Genomic DNA, 24,895 nt, shown 5'->3' on the forward strand with positions numbered 1-24,895 from the left:
TCACGAGGACTCCACCGATTACTGCATCAAGGTGATCCATCCCTTTTCTCCTGGAGGAGTTCATCCAAATTGCTGTCAGCTCTAAAGATTTTTTTCTGGGTCATTCCTCAAGTGAGCCTGGACAGTAATTGTGGGGTGGGGGAGCTCATAGAATATGCCTTCCCCCACTCACCCCAAAAAAAACCTTCCAAGTGCGGTGCCATCATATTCAATGTGTAAACCTTGTCTGAATTTTCTTCTTCAAACTGCAAAGAAGTCTACCACATTTAGTGATGCCCTGTTTACAGCAATATACTTTCAAGAGTGTTTCAATACCACATTGAATTGTTGCTTTCTCCAGTGAAGTTCCACTTTGCAGGATGTCAACACAGAAACTGCCTTCCCAAGTGCAATAACGAGTACTGTACTGTCGGAGGTACTGTTATTTGGATAGGATATTAAAATGGAGGTCTTGTGTGCCCTCTCTGCTAAGTGCAAAACATCTCATAGCATTGATTAAAGAATGAGGGAGTTCTCTGTGGTGGCTTGGTCAATATGCACCCCTCAAACATCACAAAAAACAGATCAACTATCACACTGAATTGTGGGAGATGGCTGTGCATAAATGGTTATTGCCCACAGTACAAACGTGTCTGACCTTCAAGTTTTTTTTAAAATTTGTAACACTTTGGGATGTCCAGATGTCAGGAAAGGCACTATTCAAGTACAAGTCTTTCTTAAGGATCTATTTGGAAATTAGAGTTGGGACCAAAGGGTTTGGAGAGATTGTGGTGTGACACCAATAAACTTTGATTACCTTCAAGCCAGAGACAAATGCCAGAAGTAAAACATTTAGCAGATGATTTGAGATCTTGCATTAGTCGCTCTTGTAACATCTTACATGATGGTAAGATGCTGGCTTACAGCATTGTTTCTTTACTCATGAAACTCCTAGTCTCCTCTTGTGTTAAGGCCACATTCATACATCCAGACACACGGGAGAGATGGACTTCAAAAGGTATAAAATTACAATACGTTTTAAAAGTTTATATATTTTTTTTAAAGGGATACAGGTGGTGAATCAAACCTATAACTCTCAGAGAGCAACCTGGTAATATATGATCAACAACTCAGTGGTTCATGAAACAAAAAAAAAAGAGTATAATTACTGAAGTTATCAGAATAACCAAAGAATATCAAAAATAAACCAGCTGAAGAAATGATCCTCCAATCTCTTGTCAATGCTAAAATATTCTTGTAACTTTAGATTATGTACAGTGTTGGATGTAGGTTTGCTCGCTGAGCTGAAAGGTTCATTTCCAGATGTTTCGTTAACTTACTAAGGAACATCTTCAGTGGACCTCACCATAGGAAACATCACCAACCCAAAGAAACCCAAACATATAAATAGAAAGCAGGAATTTTCAGCATTGCTTCGCGTGAGGTCCACTGAAGGTATAACCTAGTATGGTAACGAAACGTCTAGAAATGAACTGTTCAGCTCAGCGAGCAAACCACATCCAAAATCTCAACCTGAGCTACAAATCTTCTCAAAACTCTATATACAGTGTTATTTAATTGATATTAACCCTGTGATTGTGTTCCGCTCGCACTCCAAAGATTTCCCTGCTCTCTGCTCAATCCTCACACTTTATTCCTATCTGTATCCTCATTGCCCATTTTCCCTCTTCCACATTCTCATTTTGCTGAAAATGTGTTTTATTGCTATGGACTAGTTGGCCAGCTTACCCATAAGAGAAAGAAAGTGCAAAGCATGAAGTGTCGGGCTGAAGCCACACATATCTATCAGGTATATGGGTGTCAGATTCACTTGCCCAAAGGACTTCAATCAGACCAATGCGTTTTTAAAGGACAAACTTTCATGGTCATTTATCCCCAATGTTAGCCCCAAATTAGATCCACTTGACTAAATTTGATAACTTGGCGTGGACCTGTAACAACTCAATTGCCAGTTCAGTACTGCAATTGCTACAATTTCCAAATCCAAGTGTACCATATCATTCTGAAACTCATCCTCACCCAGAAGCATGAAAATTAACTCAACTCTCGGATATTTCTTCCCAAAAGCTTTTATAAGCCATGAACAGCAACCCTTCTATCACTATGTCCGGATTTATTCCAACCTTTGTCCGGTTGCAACTTTAATCCTACACCACGGACTTTGGTCCTTTTCCAAGGGTTCCATAATGACATAAAAATCCAACAGATTTAATTGTAGCAATGGAGGGAAAAGGATGTTGCCATTGAAGACAGGGCAGCTTTCTGTACCATCAGCAAATTAAGCAAAGCCAAAAAGTCAGGCCAAATTTCCACAAAGAAATGTTGTGGATATTTTATTATAGAGTGTAAAATGCAAGTGTCAGTAAAATAAAAGGGATACATCTCTTTAACATGCTGCGCAGAGCTGTTTCTTTTTCTCTTTTTAAACCAGTCACACTTTCCAAAGTTAGACATTTCGAGCATTAATAGAAAAAAAATCAGTACAATTTGAACGGAATGTCCAGTAAACTTCAGCTCATTAAAAACAGAACCAAAGTCCCTGGTTATCTACACTGTTAACTGTACAAAGGCAAATACTACAAGTTAAACAGCTTCAACTTAATAACATCCCTTTTTTTAATCAACTTAATTTTTTTTCCACATACGTAATTAATACTAGGATTCATTCACTTGCTAAACATAATCATACATATTAGATCACACCACGTAAGAATAAGAATTAAAAAATAGTCATTAGAATGGCTCGTGAAGACTTTACCGAGTCCAAATTTGAGAGCGGTGTATACCAAACACAACCAACCATTTTTGTATTTTTTTTTCATACTAAAAATAAAACCTGTACTTTTATTTAATTGTATCATCTCCTTGCGTCAGGCAATTACACAGACAGGTGCAATTAGACAGCCATAAAAAGAAGTGTATGATCAAGTCTTCAGCAAATTGGAGGCTCCTCTCAGACATGCTTACAGTCCAGGACTTTGAGGGGAGGTTGGGGTGGGAAGTGGGGGTGGCAGGCAGACTATAGTGCGAATGGTGGTGTTCTTCCATTACATCCACGTACAGATGTGCACCCTGCTGCTGTTCAATTTTCATTCAATTACAAAATGTGCCTAGATTTTTTTTTGTCTTTTTTTTTAAATACATTTTTTAAATCCTCATCTTTGCTGACAGTCACCTACATAAAACATGTATTTTGGAAAAAAGTATTAAATTATTATTCACAGTTCTCATTTTCAACTCCTTATAAAAAGAAGTTTCTGTTGTGCTAACTTCTTTTTTCTTCTTTCCCCCTCCCTCCCCACACAGTAGAATTAATGGACCAGTACAAAAATTTACCAGTCCAACACAGTTTTGTATTTAGTGCCCACTCACATAGGGATGGAGGCACAGTTTCACAAAAGTGAGACATATTTTATATATATATATATATAATATATATTATATATATACTGTGGTCGTTAGTACCTTTCGGTCTGTGCTGTACAAAACCCCAGACCGATACCTGGGACTCGTATGTTGCCATTAACGAGCATCAGGATACGCAGTACCAGCACCAGTATTCCTACCCATCTATCATTGGGATGTATACAGTTCAACAATGCACCGTCTTTGAACCCCCACATCCACACTACTATTATACTTTAAAAACTTATCCTGTAGTGCTGATGATGTAGGAGAGTAATCTTCTTAAAAAAAATTAAAAAAACAGAACAAACCACCATTCGCATTTTAGCCTGTCCAAACCATGGTATCGGTTTAAGGGTCCCCGAGTGTTCAGTCACAACATCTGCACCCCTCAACTTCACTATTATTCCATTAATGGTAAATCTAGAAAGTTATCATAATAAGTATTTTTTCTAGTGTTCAGAAACAAAAGTATAAGTTTTCTTCAAGGCGTCTTAAATCTTTTTAACCTTTTATTAAAAAAGGCTCCACACCCATAATGATTCGAATGTCTTCACAAGGACATCAAATTATTGATCCTGCAACAGAAAAATAGTCAAAGTGAGTGCCAGAGCACACAACTGCCAGGGCATAAGACTAGAGCATTGGGAAGGTCGGAAGAACTTGTGAGATCTTCAAGAGAATATTAAAAACCTTCTCCCCTTTCCTCATTGTTGCAGGTAATGGTTTGTTAGATACCCAGCTGCTCATCACGAGCCTAGCCAAGTGCTTCGGAGTGTGTGTCAGCCACATGAGATACATCACAATTCAATTGATTTCTCATCCAACACTGGCCACTGAAGGTCACCAGGAGCACATCACCAGGCTGCTTCTTTTTTTGTTTGCCCTGTTACACAAAGGTTAGGGAGACTTGTAGCAACTAAACCTCCACTGATCAGCTGAGACAGGCTAACTCTGTATAGGCCAGGAAGCTTCCTTCTCAGTATTACCATCACCCAGGTCAATATATTTACAGACAACCATAAGGTGCAAGTAAGTTCTCCATTCCTTGCATCATTACAGGTAAATGTTTCTAGATATTTAACATGGTGATAGGGTTTGATGCACAGAGAAAAGCATTTGCTTCTGGGGAATCCCAAAATTTGCAGCTCGACATAAAAGACAGTCACAAGTAAATCCGATCAGGAGAAACCTCTTTACCTAAAAATGGCCAGAATGTGGAACTCGATACCGCAAGGAGTCGCTGAGTCTACTAGCTTGGATGGTCTTAAGGGAAAGCTGTACAACATGAGGGAGAAAGGAATAAGGTTATATTGGAATAAGGTATATTGAGCCTGTATCAGTGCTGTAAATCCTGTAAAACACTATTATCTTGGTAACTCAGGCAGATGATTCAGTTGGTAGCTGAACCATATTCATGTCAGGTTCAATTCTTGGGTCGTGTTGTAGAATAGAGGGACGTAGGGGCGCAGGTACATAATTCTTTGAAGTTTGTGCTACATATCAACAGGGTGGTTAAAAAGGCCTTTCACATGCTTACCTTCACTGCTTAATCCTTTGAATATAGGAGCTTGGAAGTCATGTTGAGATTGTAAAAGACATTGGTGAACGTAGAGCATAGAACAATACAGCGTAGTACAGGCCCTTCGGCCCTCAATGTCGCGCTGACCTGGGAAACCAATCTGAAGCCCATCTAACCTACATTATTCCATTATCATCCATATGTTCATCCAATTACCATTTAAATGCCCTTAAAGTTTGAGAGTCTACTACAATTGCAGACAGGGTATTCCACACTCTTACCATTCTGAGTAAAGAACCTACCTCTGATATCTGTCCTGTTTTCGAACACCCCTCAGTTTAAAACTATGTCCCCCTCATGCTAGCCATCACCATCTGAGGAAAAAGGTTCTCGCTGTCCACTCTACCTAATCCTCTGATCATCTTACACACCTCTGTTTTGTCACTTCTTAAACTTCTTCTCTCTTTTGAGAACAACCTCAAGACCCTCAGCTTTTCCTCATAAGACCTTCCCTCCATACCAGGCAACATCCTGGTGGGGCCTCTTTTGGAAAACTGTGTCCAGTTCTAGGAGGGATGTTATCAAGCTGAAGTGAGATCTACCAGGATGCTATGGAAGGTTTGAGTTATAAAGAAAGGCTGAACAGGCTGGGACTTTTCTCACTGGAGCATAGAAAGTTGAGGCAACCTGATATAAATTTATAAAACAATGAGTATTATAGATAGAGTTAACAGTAGGTGTCTTTCCCTTGGGATGGAGGACTTCAAGGCTACGGGGCACATTTTTAAAGGTGTGAAGAGAGATTTTAAAAAAAGACACGTGAGGCAAACATTTTACACAAGGGTGGTTCACGAGTGGAATGAACCTCCTGAGGAAGTGGTGGATGAGGGCACAATTACAATGTGTAAAAGACATTTGGATAAGTACATGAACAGGAAAGCTTTGGAGGGATATGGGCCAGGAGCAGGCAGGTGGGACTAGTTTATTGTGGGATAAGGTTCAGCATGGACTGGTTGGACTGAAGGGTCTGTTTCGGTGTTATATGACTCAATGCTGGAGTAGTGGCAAAGATCATTAATAACTGGCCTCTTATGTGTCAGGAAGGACAAAAGATGACAGCCAGAGTCACCTATTCATGGTGATGGACTGATCCCTATGGCTTGAAGTGCGTTGGCACTGCTAACATGACAAATGACCAATGACTAAGTGGACATGATACTGGTGAATTTCTCATAAGATCCAAGGAACGTTACCCAAACAAGGAAGGGAAAATATCAGCAAAAGAAAGTTTAACATCATTCACTGAAACAGAATTTAATTCAATAGAATAAAAATAAAAGCAGTAAGAAGCAGGACGCGGAAAGAGAAGGGGCAAGGTAGATTGCCCTTCAATACAGATTGCGACAATCTTAAAAGCGATTTTGCATAGCAAATGATGAACAAATTATAACCTCTAGTGTTGGTGATTTGAAGGGTAACTCCCGACTTCACTGCTAACATCGATGATTGTATGAAGCGATAGTAAACTGGCTTCAGCCAAGTCCACTCCCTTCTGACATAACTGTTCAATGTTAACCAATTGGAAGGGACAGTTTATATTCCATGCTCTGAACAAGTTTCAGCGTGAGATAGCACAACTTCAATCATAGCAGTACTGTTACCATAATAAGTTGTTCAACAGCACGTCATAAGTTGTTCAACAGCATGTCATAAGTTGTTCAACAGCATGTCATCAAACACAATGACACTGAGCCAGAGGGAGATATAGAGTCATAGAGATGTACAGCATGGAAACAGACCCGTTGGTCCAACCCGTCCATGCTGAACAGATATCCCAACCCAATCTAGTCCCACCTGCCAGCACCAGGCCCATATCGCTCCAAACCCTTCCTATTCATATACCCATCCAGATGCCTCTTATGTGTTACAATTGTACCAGCCTCCACCACTTCCTCTGGCAGCTCATTCCATACACGTACCACCCTCTCTGTGAAAAAGTTACCCCTTAGGTCTCTTTTATATCTTTCCCCTCTCACCCTAAACCTACGCCCTCTAGTTCTGGACTCCCTGACCCCAGGGAAAAGACATTGCCTATTTATCCTCTCCATGCCCCTCATAATTTTGTAAACCTCTATAAGGTCACCCCTCAGCCTCTGACACTCCAGGGAAAACAGCCCCAGCCTGTTCAGCCTCTCCCTGTAGCTCAGATCCTCCAACCCTGGCAACATCCTTGCAAATTTTTTCTGAACCCTTTCAAGTTTCACAACATCTTTCCGATAGGAAGGAGACCAGAATTGCATGCAATATTCCAACAGTGGCCTAACCAATGTCCTGTCCAGCCGCAACATGACCTCCCAACTCCTGTACTCAATACTCTGACCAATAAAGGAAAACATACCAAACGCCTTCTTCACTATCCTACCTACCTGCAACTCCATATGAGGGAGCTTGACCAACAGCACTGTCAATGAGATATGTCTTTAAGGTGGAGACAGAGATAGAGAAGTGGAGTGGTTTTGGGAGCAAATGTGATGGTGTGAGGCACAACTGAGCTTACTTGTGCCCTATTGCTCTCCACTGGTTATATTACTGCACCAGGGCTTTGCGCCACAATCACCATGGCAATGTTTAACGGGCACTATTTGCATACCTGATGACCAGGGGCCTGCCCTTGTTGTGTGGCTTGTCCATAGTACGCTGCTTGCTGTCGGTAATACTCTGCCCAGGCTGCACTGTAGTCAGGTTGTGAGCTCTGTTGTGGAGTCCCTTGAGCAGTTCCTGTGGCCTGAGCTGGTAAAGGGGTGGTAGGGGAGGAGGAAAAGAGAAATAAGTCGATAAATTATGCTGAGTCTCTCAATAACACAAAATTGTAAAAGCTAGCATAACATCTCAGAACAAACCAGAGCAGCAAATCAGAAAGATTTACACATTTCTCCAAGTAACCAGCACAGAAGAGCAAATGAGGCAGGAAGATCTTCAAAGGTAGGGCAAAGGCGAGGGTTGGGGGGGACAAAGGCGAAAAGGCAAGGGTGGGGAGATGCGAAGGATTGGGGGGGGGGGGGGGGGGGATGGAAGAGGCGATGGGGGGGGGAGGGGGAAGAGGCGAAGGACGGGGTGGGGGGGGGCGAAGGACGGGGGGGAGGGAGGCGAAGGACGGGGGGGAGGGGGCGAAGGACGGGGGGGAGGGGGCGAAGGACGGGGGGGAGGGGGCGAAGGACGGGGGGGAGGGGGCGAAGGACGGGGGGGAGGGGGCGAAGGACGGGGGGGAGGGGGCGAAGGACGGGGGGGAGGGGGCGAAGGACGGGGGGGAGGGGGCGAAGGACGGGGGGGAGGGGGCGAAGGACGGGGTGGGGAGAGAGGCAAAGGACGGGGTGGGGGGGGGGGAGAGAGGGAAGGCAAAGGACGGGGGGGGGGGGGGGGGGGGGGGGGAGGGAAGGCAAAGGACGGGGGGGGGGAGGGAAGGCAAAGGACGGGGGGGGGGGGGGGGGGGGGGGGAGGGAAGGCAAAGGACGGGGGGGCGAGGCGAAGGGGGGAGGGAGAAGCAAAGGTGAGACGGGGTGAGAGGGGCGAAGGAAACTAGGTAATGGAGGGTGAGTGTGAGGGGTTGAAAAAGAGGGACAACTTGAGAGGGAAGGTATGAATAAGCACACTAAGGGTTGGAAGGAGAAACAGAGCAAGTTGGGAAGATGGTTCCATTAGCAGGACAGACTAGGATGCAAGGGCACAGCCTCAAGCGTAAAGGGATGACCCTTTACAACTGAGATGAGAAGAAACTTGTTCAGCTCGAGAATGGTGAATCTATGGAATTCATTACCACAGAAGGCTGTGGAGGCCAGATCCCTGAGTATACTCAAGTCTGAAATAGATAGGTTCTTGATTGTTAAAGGGAGCAAAAATTACAAGGAGAAATTGGGAGAATGGGGTTGAGAAATTTATCAGCCATGATTGATAGGAGAGTTGATGGGCTGAATGGCCTAATTTTTGCTCCTATGTCTTACAGTCAAATTGAAGTGTGAGAGCTATCGCAGTAAAGCGTGCGAGAACTAGTGACCAAGAAAATGGGGGTGGGGGGGGAGAAAGAGGGAGGGGACGGAGGGAGAGAGCGAGAGTGAAAACTGAGAATGACCAAAAGAACAAATGAAAAACTGACAGAACATAAACAGAAGTGCTGTGCAAAGTAATGCAATGAAGCAGTAACAACTGATACAGTGCAAGAACAGGCAGTTTGTTCCATTGGGATTTGCCATGTTCTAATCAGAGCAGGTTAGCTGCATCCTCTCCAATTCTTGTCCTTTTTCATAGTTAATATACATCTGCTTTCCAAACATGAATACTGGTGAGCATGCTACATACTTCACAAAATAGTACTCAGGCATTAAAGAACACCTCAAATACCACTATTTTCCCATATTCTCCCAATCTTCTTTGCAGGAAGAGGACTTTGCCTAGCTGCACACCAACACTGCCAGGATTAGTGATTCAAAGAAGAACAATGGTGCCCTGTTACTCCATGAGTATCAACAAATGTTTCTTCAACCCCAGATTGTGCTACAATTAGTTCAATTGTTACTAAAATGGTGTGGGTCATTTGTAGTATTTTAAACAGATCAGAAAACTTTCTTTAAAAACACCTTGCGTTTATGAAGCACATTAAAATGATCCCAGAACATCACAGGAACATAGTCAACCACTCAGACTCTTGAGTCTGTTCCACCATTTAAATGAGATTATGGCTGGTCTGTGGCCTAATTCCATGAACCTCCTTTGGCCCATATCACTTAATACCTGAGCTTAACAAAAATTTAACTCAGATTTAAAATTAATAACTGGTCCAGCATCCACTGCCATTTGTGGAAGTGAGTTCCAAACATTTACGGTGTGTGAAAGTGCCTCCTAACATCTTTCCTGAACGGTCTGGCCCTAAGCCTTAGAATATGCCCTCTAGGTAGAGAATCCCCAACCAATGGAAATAGTTTATCTTCACCATCCCAGTTTTTTTTCCCTTTTAAATATCTTAAAACTTTGATCAGATCACTCAACTTTCAAAATTCCACATAATACAGATCTAACCTGTATTATCTCTCTGCGTAACTGAACCCTTGAAGTCAAAGTTTCATTCTTGCAAACCTGCATTGCACTCTTTCCTAGGCCAAAAGATCCTTCCTTTAGGTTTAGGGTGCAGATCTGCTCACAGTACTCCAAGTGAGGTCTAACCAGGCTTTGGTATAACTGCAGCAGAACTTCTGCAACCTTATACTCCTGTCCAAAGGCCAGTTTTCTCAATTATTTTCTGTACCTGTTGTGACATTTTAAAGATCTATGCTCCTGAACCCCGCGCTACGCCGCGCACCCCCCCTCCCCCACCCCTCAAGCCTCTTTGGGTATCCATGGTATTTAACTTTATACCATCTAGAAATTACCCGATCTATCCTTTCTTGGTCCAAAATGGACAACATTACACTTGCTTACGTTGAACCTCTACAGTACAGATAGGGGTCTTTTGGCCCATCTGGTCTGCACTGACCCTCTGAAGAGCACTCCACCCAGACCTACCAATACCCTATCACCCTAACACTGCATTTACTATGGCTAATTCACCCAACCTGCACACCCCCATACACTATGGACAACCTAGCACGGCCAATCCACCTGACCTGCACATCTTTAGACTGTGGGAGGAAACCAGAGCACCCAGCGGAAACCTACATAGACACGGTGTGTGTGGGGGGGCGGGGGGGGGGGGGGTTGGGGAATACGCAAACTCCACACAAACAGTCATCCAAGGCTGGAATCAAACCTGGGTCCCAGGTGCTGAGAGACAGAAATGCTAACCATTGAGCCACCGTGCTGCCCTTAGTCTATCAATATCCATCCTAACTGTTCTCGAAATAATTACCTACATTACTACAATGGAAGGAACACCGGTGTTGTTCACAGCAAGCTCCTACAAGCAACAAATGATAATGGGATAGATAACATATTATGATGTTGTTTGAGTAATATATACATGGGCCAAGACACTGGAAGAACTCCTTCAGTCCAAAACACTACTTTAGAATAGTAGCACAAAATAGTTTATTTTTACCTGAGACAGCTGTTCAATAGATCATCTAAAGAACAGCACCTCATTCAGTACAAAATTCTCCTCAGTACTGCACTGTCAACCTTGATTTTTGCTCCCGTCTTTGATGGGACATTTGAAGTTATATTGCTTAAGTAGTAAAACAGTACTTCCTAAACCTTTTCAGATTGTGACCCCCATAATGAGGCTAGAAAATTGTTGAGACTCCCTTAGTTGGATGTAGTGGAGAAGACCTTTGAGAACACTGTGTGGGGTTACAGACATGGTGGCAAGCAATTCAGCTCCTAACCTTATTAGAAACTTGGTTGAAACATGGGCAAAAGTGCAAAACTCCAGAGGGGAGGGTGAGCCTGACTGTATTTGACATAAAGCCTGCATTTGACCAAGTTTGACATCAAGGAGCCCCAGCAAGGCTGGTAGTGTGGCCGAGCGGTCTAAGGCGCTGGATTTAGGCTCCAGTCGCGACAGAGGAGTGGGTTCGAATCCCACCGCTGCTGATCAACTCCAACGAAGCAGCTTGTTAAAATGCTGTTTCGACCCCTGCTGCATTCCAGCAAAACTCATGCCAATGCAAATCAAGCAAAATGCTTTGTTGCTTGGAGTCATACCTGGCAAAAAATCGATGATAGTTGCGGCTGTTTGAAGTCAGTCACCTGTACCCCAAGACATCAGTGCAGGAGTTGTTAAGGGGAGTGTCCTGGACCCAACTAATATCAGTTGCTTCATCAGTGACCATCCCTCCATGATAAGGTCAAAAATGGTGGATGTTTGCCGGTGGCTGCACAATGTTCATTACCATTCACAATTCACCAGACACTGAAACAGTTCACGTCCAAATGCCACAACCCTGGACAACGTCCAAACTGACAAGTGGTAAGTAAGATTCATGCCACGCAAGTGCCAGGCAATGACCAATGCCAACCAAAGTGGATTTAAGATGATAAGGCATAGAAGCAGAAATCAGGCCATTCAGGCAATCAAGTCTGCTTCACCATTCAATCGTGGCTGATAAGTTTCTCAACCAGATTCTCCCACTTTCTCCCCGTAACCCTTGATCCCCTTGACAATCAAGAATCTCAGTTTTAAATATATTCAATGAACTGGCTCCAGAGTCTTCCATGGAAATGAATTCCATGGATTCACCACTCTCTGGCAGAAATAGTTTCTCTTTATCTCCATTCTAAGAGTATGTGCAAACCTGCACATAATACTCCAAATGTGGTGAGACCACAGCTTTATAAAGACTCAGAAGTACATCCTTGCTTTTATATTCAAGTCCTCTCAAAACAAGTGCCATCATTACATTTGCCTTCCTAACTACTGACTCAACTTGCAAGTTTACCTTGAGAGAATCCTGGACTAGAACTCCCAAGTCTCTTTGCACTTCAGACTTCTGAATTTTCTCTCCATTTAGAAAATAGTCCATACCTCTATTCTTCTTACCAAAGTGCATGACCTCACACCTTCCCATGATGTATTCCATCTGCCACTTCTTCACCCACTCTCCTAATCTGTCCAAATCCTTCTGCAGCTTGCCTGCCTCAATGATCCCTGTCCGCTATCTTTGTATCATCTGCAAACTTAGCCAAAATGCCCTCAGCTTCTTCACCTACATAGTTAGTGTATAAAGTGAAAAGTTGCGGTCCCAACACAGCCTTGCAGAACACCATGTGTCACCAACTGCCATTCTGAGAAGGACCCTTTTACTCTCACTCTGCTTTCTGCCAGACAGCCAAGCTTCTATCCATGCCTTGATATCCATACCTTGCCTCTGACACCATGGGTCCGTATCCTACTCAGGAGCCTCCTGGTGCAGCACCTTGTCAAAGGCCTTCTTGAAGTACAGGTAGATAACATCCTTGATCTAACATGCTCGTTACTTCCTCAAAGATTTAACTATACCCCCTTGACATTCAATGGCAATCCTTCACTACTGGAATCCTGAGGGTTACCACTGACCAGAAACTGAACTAATTACTAATAAACTACAAGAGCAGGCCAGAGGGTAGGAATTCTGCAGCAAGTAACTCATCTCCCAACTCAAAACTTGACCATCTACAGGGCACAAGTCAAGGGTGATTGAATACTCAATCGCATGGCTGAATGCAGTTCCAACAACATTTAAGCAACTTGACACAATCTAGACAAAGTAGTTTGCCTGGTTGGCATCACAAAAATTTACACCCTCCATCACTGATACTTAGTTGCTGCAATTTGCAACATCTACAAGATGCACTGGAGAAATTCACAAAGGTTCCTTAGACAGCACTTTCTCAGCCCACGGCCACTACGATTCAGAAGGATAAAGGCAGCAGATAGTTGAGATCACCAGTACCTGCGAGTTTCCCTCCAAGCCACTCACCATCTTGATTTGGAACTATATTGTTATTCCTTCACTGTCACTGGGTCAAAATTCTGGAATTTGTCTCCTTACAATACTGTGGGTGCCCCGACACTTAATACACTGCAGCAATTCAAGAAGCCAGTTCACCTACCAGGTAGCAACAAGGGATGGCCAATAAATGCTGGCCCAGTCATCAAAACATTCATCCCCAAAATGAATTTAAAAGGAGCAAAACGCGATTCCCAAGCCTGACAGTATAGTGATACAAGTATTACTGATATTTTTCGAAAGAACATACAATGTTTTATTTTCAACTGAATTCAAACCTAGGTAAGTGAGACAAAATTCAGCTTATTCCACCATTTACTGCAGATTATATCTGGGTGAAAGTACACAGGATAAAAGGAAACAGACCATCAGTGCTTTACTTGTTTAACTTAACCTGAGATTGTTATAAATCACAGCAGGATGCAATTGCCAAAGTTCTTCTGATCTCATACAATACTCACACCTTTACAGTGACTAGTGGGAGTTGACTAATCAATCAATTTGAGTGGTTCCCCTTTATGTTGGAGGATCAACTAGAGGTTTACCTTCAGTTACCTTGTCAATAATATTCAGTAATGCTGAAATCGATGGTCATGGAAAGCTTCTACCTTTTTGGTTCTTTCCACTCATTCCCTTGGAAAACCCAATAAAACTATCTTGCCAACACCTCATTGCAGGGTTTAGTCAATGACTGAGATCATCACTGGAGAAAAAAAGGTTCAAGTGGGTGTGCATTTGGGGGAAAAAAAAAAGGCTTTAAGAACTACATTTCTCATGCCAATCTTCCCAGTCACCAGGTAACTTTCACATGAACAATATGATTGACTAGCACGCTAGTTAGTCAGTGTCTACCTTCGGCTCTTTCACATACCTACCTCCTGTTAACCACTAATTGCACCATAAAAATGACAAATACAGAACAGAATGATCAATTCTACCATGTAAAAGTCCTATTTATTTTGAAGCAATCTTAACTAATGCAACGCAATATATTTTGGATACATGGTTGTGTGGAAAGTGAAAACCTGACTTCCTATAAATGATCTTTTTGGTAGCTTTTTATTCCAATCCTTTTGTTCCATGCTCATACTGTAACAGTTCTCCAATTAATTTAATTCCAGTTGTTTTCCATCCCTCCAAAGATGTGATGCATATGTAGATAGCAAATTGCATCCTTGGATTGACATTAATTTTGATACATAAGTATTTCCTACAAGTATTACAGTTTCTTTCTTCAAAATCAGAGCAGAATGTCAATCAAGGGAAGTGCAGACAACGACCTGCCAACTATGTGCTTGTGATTGAATTCAGTTTGGTTTACACATACTGGACCACTTTGATTCAGCTGCCTAGGAAAAACACATGCAAATTAATTTAAGGTGACTGTGAGTACAGTCCTGTCAAAACTCTTTCATGCCTCTGTTCAAACACCCCATTTTCTTGCTACTTATTTTGATAAGACTATTATATGAATATAATACTTATTCCAAGGCTGCTATATAGTTACAGATCTTAAAGCTGACACATCAGAACAAATGAAATAAAATACAACATTCAAGTCTCATGGCCCAGAAAATGAACGATTTTCTCAATTCCTATTACAGAGTTTGAGGAGAAGCTTTTAGCATTTTTCAATAGCTGTAGAAATGGAGCTATATCATTTGTGAAGAGACAGCTGTGGGACATAATAGGCCAAATGGCCTCCCTTTAGACTGAGGTTTCATTATATCTTTAATGTAGAGAGTTTCAAGGAGTCTAGCAGTGTAATTATATGGCTATTGAAACGAAGAAGGTATTAAGAGTGGCAACTAGATGTCTGGCTAAATAAGCAGGTATTTTGGATCGTCTCAGAGAATGTGGAGAAAAGGATGAATTTAGAGAAGGAAAGCTGGAATATTGGGCCTAAAAAGCTGGATGGACAGCTACTGGCTGTTGGGCAGGAGTATGAGAGGTTGGAGTTGGAAGAAATGATCATCTATGGATGTTTGAATGCCTGGAGGTGAACATACAGCTGGGAGAGATAACATCACGAGACACTTCAAAACAAAAGACTGAGTATTTTACATCACAGTTAAAGAAAGAAGTACCCAATGCAAGTCAGCAGACATAAGAATTCTAGGTGAGTAAGGTAGCAAAAGGGCAGCAAGTTTATAGCTGTAGTTTATAGACTATGGGGAATGGATTGTCAGCCATGAGACCATTGAACAGTCAAATCTGGTAGCACTTAAGAGTTCCAAATGATGGGTTCAGGTAGAATCAAGCAATGCAACTAAGATCGATAGCTTTTGCAATGGGGAAGATATGGAGTCAGAAGCTCAGTTCAGGGTGGATAAGATGCTGAGATTGCAAATGTGGTTTACGAGAGATAACTGGAGGGGAGGGTCTGTTATTTGCGCAAGTTTGCAATGGAAATGAGAGAATGATGGAAAAATGTTACAGCTCTTACAATCTATGGAACGCACCAAGTAAATAATCAACCCTAGAGTTCCAAAAGTGCAACTAGATCATGATAAACAGGTGACAGTCATAAAGGTCGACAAAAAGCGACAATGATCCCAACATCCTCATTTTCAATTAATTGGTGGTGCAAATGTGAAAAAGCATCACTATTTTTGGAGCTGAAAATATCTGAAGAATTGTTATAAAATTCTTGCCTTCTGCCTAAACACAGCTGTTGGTTAAGGTGTTGAATACCAAAAAAAAATGGATACGGGTTAGAAAAGGGGCGCAAGGTACTGTGACCAAGTCAGCAAATGTGTACAACAGGTCAAAACTTAGCAATGTAATTTTATCATAACATGCCTGGGGGGAAAACAAACTTAGATTTTTCATGTTTAAAATGCTAAACAAAAATCATAAAAGTTGCCAACAAGCTGATACTGCTAACCTTTTAGTTGCTGTGTGGCAGGAAGTAAAACCAAGATCTTCTGGAGGACAATTACCTCAGAACAATGGGTCAATTGGAGATTCTGGTGGGCTTGTTGATAAAGGTGCATGGATTAGCAATCTGTTCTATTTGGGGCAGGAAAGGAAACGGGCCACAGGCTGATGCTGAAATCATATTTAGCTGCTTTATCAGCATCCATGGAGGAAAGGATTAGAGGAAGGGAAAGAAAGAAAGAAAAAAATCCTACCTGTAAACGCAGTTTTTCAATTATTTTTGGAAAACTCAAAATAAGCTCCCTTTTGTTTCAGACCTGCATCATTTACAAAATGGATTCGCTTTCTTGGGGGTGCATTTATACAATGAATTCATATACGATGCTCTTTAATATGAATCATGCTATTGTCAATAAGCACCATGAATGGTAAATACTTGACTCATACAATTCCATTATGGTCAGGCATGGATCTCATGACTGAGATTTTACAAATCAAATTTTTTGCCAGTCACCATATTGGTAAATTCAAATCAAGTAGTGATTAGAGACTGAATGCAAAAAAGTGGATCAAAATAAAATCAAAAACAAATACAGAGGTAGCTTGAGTACAATTGACCCTCATAAGTATAGAAAGTGTCCTTATTTGCTCAAAACCTTTGAGAATGATAAAGAACAAACAGAACCAAATCAAAAATGACTAGATTTGTTTCAAGGTACAGCCGTAGCCTTGATGTTGCTTGATCTCCACTGCACTTATTAAATGCCTTCAATTGTAATTGGAGCTGCTCTGCATTGGGAAAACGGTGAGCCAAAACATTCAAAGATATTCACTTTCAAGAACACAAATTCGTAGTTATAGCATACCTTAATACCCTCACTGTCCCACATTCACAGGCAATGACACATTCCCAAAGTACAGTTATTGTTGAATTGACAAGTCCCACAAATAGCAAGTGAGACCAATGGGCAGTTTTTTTTTCGTCTCTTGGGTGCTGTAGCTTGAAGTAGGAATATTGGGCAGGAAACTGGGAGATTCCCTGTTCTTCTTTTATAATTTTCTACAGTCACCTCAACAGGGACTTCATTTTAATATTTCATCCAGAAGACAGAATTCCAACAATTCCCTACTCCTTGAATTGACCAGTGTCAAACGAGCTGCAATTATGGTTTGGGCCCACAATGGGCCTCAAGCAGAGTGTGTTGACAACTTAGTCAAACTGATGATTGTCTCAGTTAATACTCCTTTTGCCTTTGATACTTCAAGCAAGTTCAGATCCCTCTTCTGCTGTTCTACAATATCCTTCATCAGCTCAGTAATAGAATACTGCAGCTCTGCTCAACAGGACACAAAGAAAAGCCATCATTGCTCAACTAAACCCAAGCAATGTGATAGGAGGATGATTTACCTCACAGCTGGCTCTCCATATTTAAGAGATGTGACTGGGCTGTTTGTCCTCTAAGTTTATGAGCATGAACACAGCAGGTGCTAAAGCAAGTCCTCCTTAAGTAGTGCTATATCACAACCTCCTATCAATTCAAAACGTCTACAGACAATCAGTGGCAGTGCTCTAGGCAGTGCTTCAGTAAGTGGAACTACTGTCTTCCAGACAGAACTATTGGCTGCAATACCATTCCCTTTAATCAAAAACATCAATGCAAAATTTACTTCTCATGATGGTTGTCACCTAGATGAAGCTTTCCAATCATTTCATCATTTTTTTTTTAAAAACTACAATATATAAAGCTACGAAAACTAAATCTACACCTTCAGAGATAATGTACAATATCAATCACCTTAATGAGGTTGTACATGAAGTGGGTCTAAAGACGTAGTTGATTAAAAAACTTGCAATTTTCCATTTTAGCAAATTCAAATCCTCTGACAATTGAAATTATTTCTTTGAGTATTCTGTCCAATTTTGGCCCCATGTTCTATGCCTGCAACTAGGAGTACAGGTTCAGACTTTACTCTTCATTAAAATCTGTGCGCTAGTTATTTAAAAGCTTCCCTCAATCAAATCTGACAAAATTCCATTTACCTAAATAAACAGATTGTTCATCAGCGGAGAAACTGCATATTTATACCCTAACCAATGATGTCCTATACCTGCTACCAGGTTACAAGATTTGAAAACACACAATACACTAGATATTAAAAAATTGGAACAATCGGTGCATACCTATTGATGCACATCTGAAACCTTTGGTAGAGATCAGCAAGTAACAAGCTTTTCAGGATAATAAAACATGGAGATAATTTTATACCAGATGTTTCCATTCAGCAACGTGACAGTGTTACAGCAGATGAAGCACTCTGCTGATAATGAGGTCACAACCCATAGATGGTTCATGGGGATTACATTTATGAACCACATAATAGCGGACTGCCTGTGTGAACAGCCACAATTCAACAATGGGCCTATTGTACATGAACATCCTACCCTTAAACAGTAATTTGAAATGGGGGTACATTAGCAATTAAGTACAATTCTCCCTATTTCTACTATTCACCAAAAACATCTCTTCATTTCGGTGAATTTTTAATGTTATCAGACAGCAACAGCTCCTTAGCACTGAGTGAAATAACTTCCAATTAAGAAGCTTGCTTTATTGTGAAGTGATGACCTGGTAGATCCAAGACTTGGTAAAAATTTATCAAGTTCAGCCAGGATCACAAAATTTCACAAATGTGTGGGGGCTGGAATTGTCAACCAGCTGGACAATGGTTAAAAGAGGCACTCAGATGCTTATTACTCAGGAAATCTTGAAAACCCCAATTTAACATGTGTCATGCCTATAATTATACCATGCAAGCTGGCAAGTAACCATTGCTTCCTATTTTGGAGAGCTACTTTAACAGATTGAACAAATTCACCATCTAATTGCGTGCGTTAGTTTGGGCCATGAGAAACAACCAGTTGTTTCTGACCAGCTCAAGCATGGAGCTTGCACATAGACTATTAAAATGACAAGATCAGAGACCCACAAATTGTCCTCCACAGGTGTTTAAAAACAAGGCTATAGAACGGCTTTAAAATACAGCACTAAACGGCATGAGAGAAAGGAATGCCCATGAAATACACTTAGTGCAAAGTGCTCATAGGGGTTGTGGATGCACGGTTTATCACTTAAAAAGACAGATAAGCTACTGTGCAAGTGCAGGCGACAAAACTACACAAGATAATGCTAGGCAGAAGAAATTTCTCAGCATAAGACAAGAATCAGAATTTGTTGCTGCATAGTGGTAACTTTTTGAAAAAAACAAGCTAAAGAAATGTCAGCAGGGGTATACAGCAATTAATTCAGTAAAATGAAACTAATCCCGTGGATACCATTATTAACGGCTAAGGATTATAGCAACACTATTGTTCCAAACCTCTCATTTAAACTGCCTCGGGCAGATCCCTGTGCAACGGATTTCAGTGTTCACTTATGCCAAGGACAAACAAGATTTTAAACTACACATTTAAAAACCAGCTCAGGAACATCTTCAATCCAAAATCAGTTCCCTTGAACCAATCACAGCTATAATGACCAAGTTTATTTGCAAAGTGATAATTTTTTTCATACAAGCAGAAAGGCTATCTTAGTGGGACAGATGCCATAGTCGGATACAATGCTGACTTTAACAATAGCAATTAGGGACAGAAGCACTACTACTCAATTCATTTGGGGTGCATTAAACAAGAGATAAATAGACAGAAATATCAACAGTCCCAACCCAAGAGACACCCAAGAGCACCAAACAGATTGGACATGGGATTGTTAGTCTTGTATTGCTCAGATTCCTCATCAGGCTGGGTAGAAAAGAGCTTGGATTTGTGAAGAGGATGTGGAGTGACAAAAACAAACAGATAGCACACAGGAGTTTCTACCTGTGCACAAAATCCAACAACAACTCACCCCCTTAAGTAATAGTCTCAAAACTGCACGTTGGGGTGGAGATACTATGAAATGTTTTGTTTTTAGATTTTTTTTTAGATTAGATTACCTACAGTGTGGAAACAGGCCCTTCAGCCCAACAAGTCCACATTAACCCGCCGAAGCGCAACCCATCCATACCCCTACACTTACCCCTTCACCGAACACTACGGGCAATTTAGTATGGCCAATTCACCTGACCTGCACCTCTTTGGACTGTGGGAGGAAACCGGAGCACCCAGAGGAAACCCAGGCAGACACTGGGAGAACGTGCAAACTCCACACAGTGACCTGAGGCGGGAATTGAACCCGGGTCTCTGGCGCAAAAGGAGCAAGGAATTTATCGTGCATTTTTCTACATTGCCAACTACACCAGGAGGATATTTAAAAGTCAGCATCTTTAGGAGCTTTTAAGGATTTAAAGGAAAATAATCATACAGCACCTGAGAAGCACAGCAACGTTACACAAAACCTTGGAGCTCCAAAGTACGAGAGAGGCACTTAATGATTCCCCAACAGTAAAATCTGTGCCAAGAGAGAAGAATCAAGCTCCTTTTTTCACCAATCACATTTTGTGCATTTCAGTCAGCAGCAAGCTGCAAAATATCCTGCACTAGAAGGCACCACAACTCTCCCCAGACATTTTCTTGCAGTTGGCTTGGAAATGAAATTCACAACCTCAGTAATGCAGCTTACAGACAGAATGCTTCAAAATTCAGATCAGAAAGAAAAAAAAAGTAGTACAATCTATGCAATTTCAACTAATTAACAGTAAAATTATTAAAAGGAAAAAGTTGGGTCTAAATAAGGTAACTGTTTCTAAGAGCAAGCACACGCATAGTGGGTCAATTGGTCACCTCCTGTGTTATCAGATTCCAAGGATTGGGAGCGACATCAAACTTTGTTCCCTTACCCTCTACTTAAACTTATCTTGTGGATCAACTTCTTCAGGTTTCACCATGTCACTGCCTGAACAATGAGCATCAATGGCTAAATGGATCACAATCTGTTGCAATCAAATCCAATCCTACTATTAACCTACCTTCGCATGTTCAGTAGAAGGATATGAAAAGACTGTCAGGAACTGGAATCTTGACTGATACTCCCTGTCCTAACTAGGAAGGGCAGTTTTAATCTTAAAGTCAATTCTAGGGCTACTTAGATGACTTTCCCAGTCTATACGGCCTGTCAAAATGTAGTCACCGGTGGGGAGGAAGCTTCAGTTCAAATAACTTTTATACTGTAATTCAAATTACCTGGAAATTAATTGAGATTTAAATTTCAAAAACATCAATTAATGACTCCTTCAATATGCACAGAATAAAACATTTCATAAAACTGGGCATGAAAATGAATCATGTCAAATGGACAAGATTCCTGCATAGAAACTAAGTTACATTGTATTACTTGTAAAAACAATGCACAGTGTAGTTCAAATTCTTGAGTCAAGAGTTAGTTTTTAAACAAACTAGATAGATACTTTCTATATTTACGTCCTTTTGTTTTGGTCACACTTTTGTAATCCCATGTGCACATTTTAAAAATTTAATCTCTCAATTTGGGAATTAGCTAAATCAAAGACTAAATGACACTGGTGCAAGCTTATTTGATCTGTAGCTCATCTCAGTGATGATCATGCTGCAGAAAGAAATTGTTAAAATGTGCCACGGAAGACCGTCAAGCTCTTGATGCAGAAGTTAATTAGAAATGGCTCCAATTCCAGCTTTTAGTTTTCAAGCTCCTTTTATCCTGCGCATGTTCACAACAGGGCTCTTCAGGAAGGTGGCTAGCATTTGGCCTCAGGGCACTGCAAGGCCATCTTAAATCACAGACAGACAATATCAACAGCCAGGAGATGGCACAAGTCACCAGCAGGCGTGGACCCCAGCAGCAACCACGAAAAAACCTCCACTTCAATAGCTCAGGAATCCGTTTCCCTGCCTTTTAAAGAGCTTGCAGTGCTGCTTTGACCCTGAAGGGCTTCTGTCCTTCACACAGACTACAAATGGCATTAAAGAGGCAGGGGGAGGGAGCATTTAACATAAAAGACTGGAGGAGGACAAGGAAAAAAAAGGAGAGACTTGGCCACAGTCATAGGACAAGACCCTTTGAAAAGGAAGGTCAGGACCAACTACAGGTTCCACCTGCTACAGATGACAAAAGATCCTTCATGCTTTTTCATTTCAAAACAGAACTATAATATTCAACAAGTTATTGATTCAGAGTGAATGAAACATGAAATACTATGAGTTTAACCCATGTTTACAGTGCAGAGAATGGGGTCATTCAAAATATGTCCACACTTGCCTTTAGAAACATACCTGACTTAAGATTTTAATAGTTCAAAAAGATAACTATCATTGCTACCTAAATAAAACAAACACAGCAGGCAAAGATTAAAATCTCAAGATGTGTAATTATTAAAAGCAAGACATTTGTGCACCATAAAATCAACTTGGAATTGATGGGTCCACTTTAAGACAACATGGAATTGTCCAAAGCATGGCAAATTACACACGTATTAAATCTTTATGTCAAAGCCATTACGATCCTAATTCCTTATGGCCTGATTAGCTGATCACCGAATGAAATGTCTTGAACCAACACCACCAGGGGATTTCGGTGTCTTATTCACTCCACCATTACATAGGTGAATTGAACAGTCATACACAACAAGACCATTGAACTACAAATCTTCGAACAACCAAAAATATTAGTGAAAAGTGATGAATGTACAGCTTCCAACAAGTTTTCCAATTCCCGCAACAAATTGGAATACCTTTCACCGAAATAGAAAAGATTTAAGAGAGCTCATAGGGTCAAGTTATGATAGTTTGGATGAGGTAAATCTGGAAAAGTATTCCATTGCTTGGAAGGTAGTAACTAAAAGGCATAAATTTCAAGATCACAAGAAAATGGATGAAGGGAGAGATTAGGTGAACTGGACTGCTATCAGGTAGAGCTTCAGAACACTGAATGTGCCACTATAAATAGGTGAAAACAAAATTCAAAACTTTGATAAAGAAAAAAAAATTAAGTTTGCAGGGAAAAGAACAAAGACATTGAACCAAATGTAGTACAGAATTCCTCCAGCTGTCTGTAAATTGGATTTTAACACAAATAAAATTCACATTTGATCGGTCATTTTACAGACAGCCCTAACAAAAGTTGGGAAACAAACTACACTAAAGATAAAAAAAAAATCCCATCTACCAAACCCCCACTCTGTCACCCAGTATTTGGGCTCTTGTCCCCTTCTCTTTTAAAGTTGCAAACTTATATTCTTACTGCTCTACTGCTTTAGATGTCATATATGCATACTGTGCAAGCTGTCAAATGTAAAAGGCATTTATTTGTATTTTTAAATGCAATGGTTCTTTTTGCTGCTAGATGATTAAGCCAAAACCACTGAGCTTGCAAAGCATTAACCTCTCAGCACAACTGCAGCAACGTGTGGGACTGTGGTGACAAAATGGCAAAGGAAGAAAAAGTACAATGGCTTCTGAAGGCATCAAATCCCACCCCAGGAAATATTTTCCAACATATCTGGACACTGCCATAACAGAACAGCCCCCACCACTGCCATCTTTTGGCCACAAGTCAGATAAACAATGTTGTGCTCTGCTGCTGACTTATATAGACCTATCTGGCTAATGATCTGCATGTAGTTTGTTGCTGCATCAGCACTGTAGAGTCAGCTGTGCATGTAAATAAGGCAGGTCACACAACATGGACAGTCCATCCACTCCTCATCAGCATGTCTGAGAGATATTTCCAGTCACAGTTCTGCAATAGGAACATCACAGAACTTCGAGGACTGAGCTCAAGTCTGCAACTTCTTTCACAGAATATTCCTATTTTGGTTGTTTTGACTGGACCAGAACTCATCCTCAAGCAGTACTGTTCTACATCGCAAATGTAAAATTCAGATCTGCAGGTTTACCAAGATACGCATGCATTGTAAATCACTGCTTCCAGCACTACTATTACATTCATTCTGTACGATTGCTTGCTCTACTGCCCATAGAAGCGTGAAAGCTGTGGACTACTAGCACAGTTGCAGGCTAGATTGATCAAGCAAGATTGCAAGGCTTTAACGGAGACTGGAAAGGAGATGATAGATACAGAAAGTGGAGGGTTTTGGAGGAGAGGGAGAGGATAGGCAAGAAAAGTGAGAAGAAAAAGGAAATAAAATATTTCTCTATCCCACAAAGCCTGTTTTCTGAAAACCCCCTCTGAGAAGGCAACTCAAACGCCATTTACAAAATGTCCAAGAAAAATGCATACCAAGTATTTTGTAGTAATCCTCCCAGGCTTTGGAATAATCCATCTGACCAGTTTGGCCACCATTCTGATCTGTGGGCAGGTTTAAGAAAATTACATTTCACAAACTAATATAAAATATATTATAGGTTTAAAAAAAAAAGGTCAGATCTTTTGCAAGCCACCTCAGTACTCCAAATAGGTTCAGAACAGACTGATCTGATTCAGAGTAGTGATGACTAATTAGCAAGTGCTACTCATTAATGCTTGGTCAGGATTCAGAAGTACTACCAAGTTTGGCTTGCAGACAACTCAGATTGCACACCGCCCAAATAAATTACGTTTGAATCTTACTTCAATTTGCAGTCTTCTGATTGCAAGGGAAAACTTCTCTCAATGGAAGTATTAATTTCTTGTGCTAATGACAT

General features: G+C 41.1%; 1 protein-coding gene across 5 annotated transcripts in view; it reads right to left on the minus strand.

Annotated features, from left to right (window-relative positions):
- Positions 1 to 2,296: 2,296 nt before the first annotated feature.
- Positions 2,297 to 24,895, minus strand: part of fubp3 (far upstream element (FUSE) binding protein 3) — a 108,077-nt gene continuing 85,478 nt past the window's right edge. For 2 of the 5 annotated variants that reach the window (XM_072565732.1, XM_072565731.1), the window contains exons 17-20: positions 24,492 to 24,560; positions 7,578 to 7,717; positions 4,606 to 4,683; positions 2,297 to 3,983 (exon numbers count right to left, since the gene is read on the minus strand). In XM_072565732.1, the coding sequence (XP_072421833.1) occupies positions 4,606 to 4,683; positions 7,578 to 7,717; positions 24,492 to 24,560 (287 nt within the window). In that variant the 3' untranslated portion in view covers positions 2,297 to 3,983. The remainder of the gene's footprint in view (positions 3,984 to 4,605; positions 4,684 to 7,577; positions 7,718 to 24,491; positions 24,561 to 24,895) is intronic. The other 3 variants (XM_072565733.1, XM_072565734.1, XM_072565735.1) reach the window with 3 other exon arrangements.

Source organism: Chiloscyllium punctatum, chromosome 49, assembly GCF_047496795.1.
Source record: "Chiloscyllium punctatum isolate Juve2018m chromosome 49, sChiPun1.3, whole genome shotgun sequence".
In the NCBI taxonomy this organism is placed as follows: Eukaryota; Metazoa; Chordata; class Chondrichthyes; order Orectolobiformes; family Hemiscylliidae; genus Chiloscyllium; species Chiloscyllium punctatum.